Source organism: Porites lutea, chromosome 10 (assembly GCF_958299795.1).
Source record: "Porites lutea chromosome 10, jaPorLute2.1, whole genome shotgun sequence".
In the NCBI taxonomy this organism is placed as follows: Eukaryota; Metazoa; Cnidaria; class Anthozoa; order Scleractinia; family Poritidae; genus Porites; species Porites lutea.
The window spans coordinates 23,418,503-23,421,818 of record NC_133210.1 but is presented as its reverse complement, the minus strand read 5'-3'; the positions used below and the strand labels follow the sequence as shown (position 1 = coordinate 23,421,818).

At 39.4% G+C, this 3,316-nt stretch overlaps 1 protein-coding gene across 3 annotated transcripts in view; it reads left to right on the top strand.

The window, feature by feature from the left end:
- The window catches only part of LOC140949821 (coadhesin-like), a 25,293-nt gene extending 23,255 nt beyond the window's left edge, over positions 1-2,038 (top strand). For all 3 annotated transcript variants that reach the window (XM_073398958.1, XM_073398959.1, XM_073398957.1), the window contains exon 10: positions 1,610-2,038. In XM_073398958.1, coding sequence (XP_073255059.1) covers positions 1,610-1,614 — 5 coding nt within the window. In that variant the 3' untranslated portion in view covers positions 1,615-2,038. The remainder of the gene's footprint in view (positions 1-1,609) is intronic.
- The last annotated feature ends 1,278 nt before the right edge of the window (positions 2,039-3,316 follow it).

The window sequence follows — 3,316 nt, the reverse complement described above, 5'->3', positions numbered from 1 at the left end:
TACAGTCTTGGCAATCTGTTGGGCTTTACTTGCTTGTAGTGATGCTGATAATGAACCTTTATCATATACATACTGAGAAATATTCACCAAAAAGTTGTGTTGTAAATTTTGATACGCAAATGAGTTCTAGCCAATCAGAGGAGTGAACTATGGTTTTCACAAGTGTAAAAAATGATACGTCCAATCAGAATCGCGAACGAGGTTTTTTGCATGTGAGAAAATGATACGTCCAATCAGAAGCCACAGAGGTGTGTGAGTTGCGCGCCAAACTTCCCGCCTTTTCTTGCAGCTTGCTGAGCGCCACTTCGCACACATTCGAGGAGAGAAGTTTTTCTCAAAGAGTTTTTTTCTCGTTAAAAAAGTAAAAAACATTTCAGAAATGGAGTGGAATAGTTTCGTTTGTTTCACTGTCGATAAAGAAAACTGTGGAGAGCCGGCGAAACAACAGCGGAAGAGGAAAAACAACAAGACGTAAGCTTATGTTGTGCTTTTTGTCGGAGCTACTTTTGTCTTCCATTTATAAGCTTAAGCTTATATTGAAACCGGCCATTTTACTTTAATTCACTCATTTTCAATTTTACTTTCAGAACAAACAGTTAAGATTACTTGTAGTTCTTGGATTACCTCATATCCTTACCATCATTTATGTTTTTAAGAAACGTTTCTACTAAAAAGCTGATATTTCGTTTCCATTGTTATTTCGTGGTGTGGAGCGGCAAATTTAAGCATTTTGGAAAGATTTAAAATAAAAAGGCCACCAAAATGATGAATGTCTCAGTATGTATAAAATAAACACAATACCACATGTAAAGTGCTTCGTACGGTATTTACCCACTCGTTGTTTTTGTATCAGAAATCGAACGAGTGAGCGCAGCAAACGAGTGAGATTTCTGATACAAAAACAACTCGTGTGTAAATACCGTACGCCAGCACTTTCCATGAAGTATTCTCTATTAAACGCATAGGCATGATGGCTGCAATACTGTTGCCACTGTAATATCTCATAAGACTCCAGTGAGTTTCTATAGAAGAGGTCACGGTGCGTTTTGTGATACCTTGTAGTCAATATTAGAGTAGCTTGATTTCACATAGTATACGTGAAATAGAGAGGAGAAGTGTGACGTGACGTTACCAACAACTTTGCACGTGCACACGCTTTTTTTATTTGTACATTTTTCAGCCGTCGATGCACGACTGCGACATGAAACTTCTTAATTTCACGCGCCCGCTCTACGGAGTAGGTGAACACAACACCAAAAGTTTCTTTTTCTTTTTCTAAACTCTGATACGGCCCTTTCGGTTAAATCCAGAAAACTTCGCCAAAATTTGACAAATTTAATGAAATTAAATAAGATCGATGAAGTATGAAACAGTGTGAATATACTTTTCAAGTGAATTTTCACTTTGTTGTCATCCAAGAATATTGTTACCATGGCAACGTGACGTAACGACTTTTTTATGGTCTTTCTAGCACGAATCACATGCATGGCTCTCAGTGCAGACCTTGCATGTTGCTATATCTTTATTCATAGCCAAAAGACATAATGGCTTTGAAGAGTCAGTAACATTTTAGTCAATTTACCTCTATATGCACTTTTTTCATTTGCAGATTAACACGCCACTGCCAGCTATGTAACGGGACGTTGTCAACAAAATCGCGGGGGTCATTTGTGGCGTGCAGATCCACAGAACTGAGTGTGCTATTCAGAAAGCCATAGTTGCAGTTTAGTTCAGCAAATTAAAGTCCTGAATGGATAGTTTATAGAAGCGTTATTCTACTGTCGTTGCATGACTATAATTATGCATAACTATGACAGTATTGACACAACTTTCAAATTTGGTCAACGGTAGCTAGTTATATGAAGAATTAGCCGGGGGATTTAAACCAATCAGAAACGAAGGAATATTTTAGATGAACGAACCTATAAGATATCTATGGGGATACCGTTTTTTTGTGGCAGTGTATTAAAGCAGTGTGGTGAATATTTACGTCTTCAGCCCAGCATATACCATAAAGTTTACTTAAATGTTAATCCTATTGCAAAGGGTTTTGCATTTCTTGAGGATATTTTCTTTCTTGTCTCTTGTCAAATCTCAGGTAAAAACAACGAACTAGAAAAACGTCCTCGAATTTTACAGTTACAAATCAAGAAAGATACAAGCCCGTAATTTACTTCAAGTCACAATTAAGCAGATTGTGGTGTTACAACTGTTGTTACGACGCGAACATCTCTGCCTCGTCCGTTAGGTCTATCAGTTCAATTGGAATATTTACGGTCCAAAATCCTTGCAAACAAAGATAACAAACGGGACACTGACTCCTGCCCAAACGGAGTAGAGGGTAGGAACGGTTTCCCGAGCAGGGGAATCAGTTTACAATCAGTCTCAATCAGTTTTTGGCAACCGTTCCCGACCACCAAGGCTCGAGCCATATTCGCAGACTGAGGAAGAGCCTCAGGGTGGCTGCTGCTAGGTCAACAAAACCGGCTAACATTTGGTTACTCAGCAATGCCTGTACCTTATCTCCCCTAACCTTCTAACCATCTAGCCAGCGGTTAATAAAGAAATCTAGCGCTCTGTATGGTTTGATATGGAGGATAGATCAATATGGATCTGGAAATGACCAACATCAAAAATCTTTAGGAATGTGTCAACAATACCCACAGGCCCCCACAGATAGCCCAAGAGTAGTTCAAAGAATTTGTGGCTATGAAAATTAACCAATCAGATTTAGAAAGACTTTCAAAACAAAACCAAAAAGCAGAGAGGTCTATTGGATAAAAAGCGGGCCTCTAAACTGTGTTTAACACTTAAAACCCCACTAAAGTAGGAAAAAGCTATTACATCTAGGAGCCGGAAACTTGGTCTCGTTTTTTTGCCATGCAACAAAGTCCGCCCTCATCACTAACCGAAATTGAGTCGCCTGTTTCTGATTAGCTTGAAAAAAGATGATCAGCGAAAAACTTAGCCTGAGTATCAGGCCTTCCTATGGGGGATGGGGGAGGGGGAGAAGAGAAACGAAGGCCTGACACAAAACCATTCAGCAAATCGTGTGACACATCCAAAATCTGGATGTAGTAGTGATTGGATAACACACAATACCCCCTGACGTCACAGACCGCAAGAGCGATCGGCAAGGAGACGGTCATTTAAATTTTTCATAGATGTTTTGATTTCATGTTACCGGTATGTGATACTTTTACAGACAGAGACGCAGAGAGAAATTCAAAAAGGCTCTAGAGGGCTCTCTCAAGTTCTTCTCTGGAATAAAAATAAAACCCGAGCAAGAATTGTGTTTTCAAGGCCTCGTAGTTTA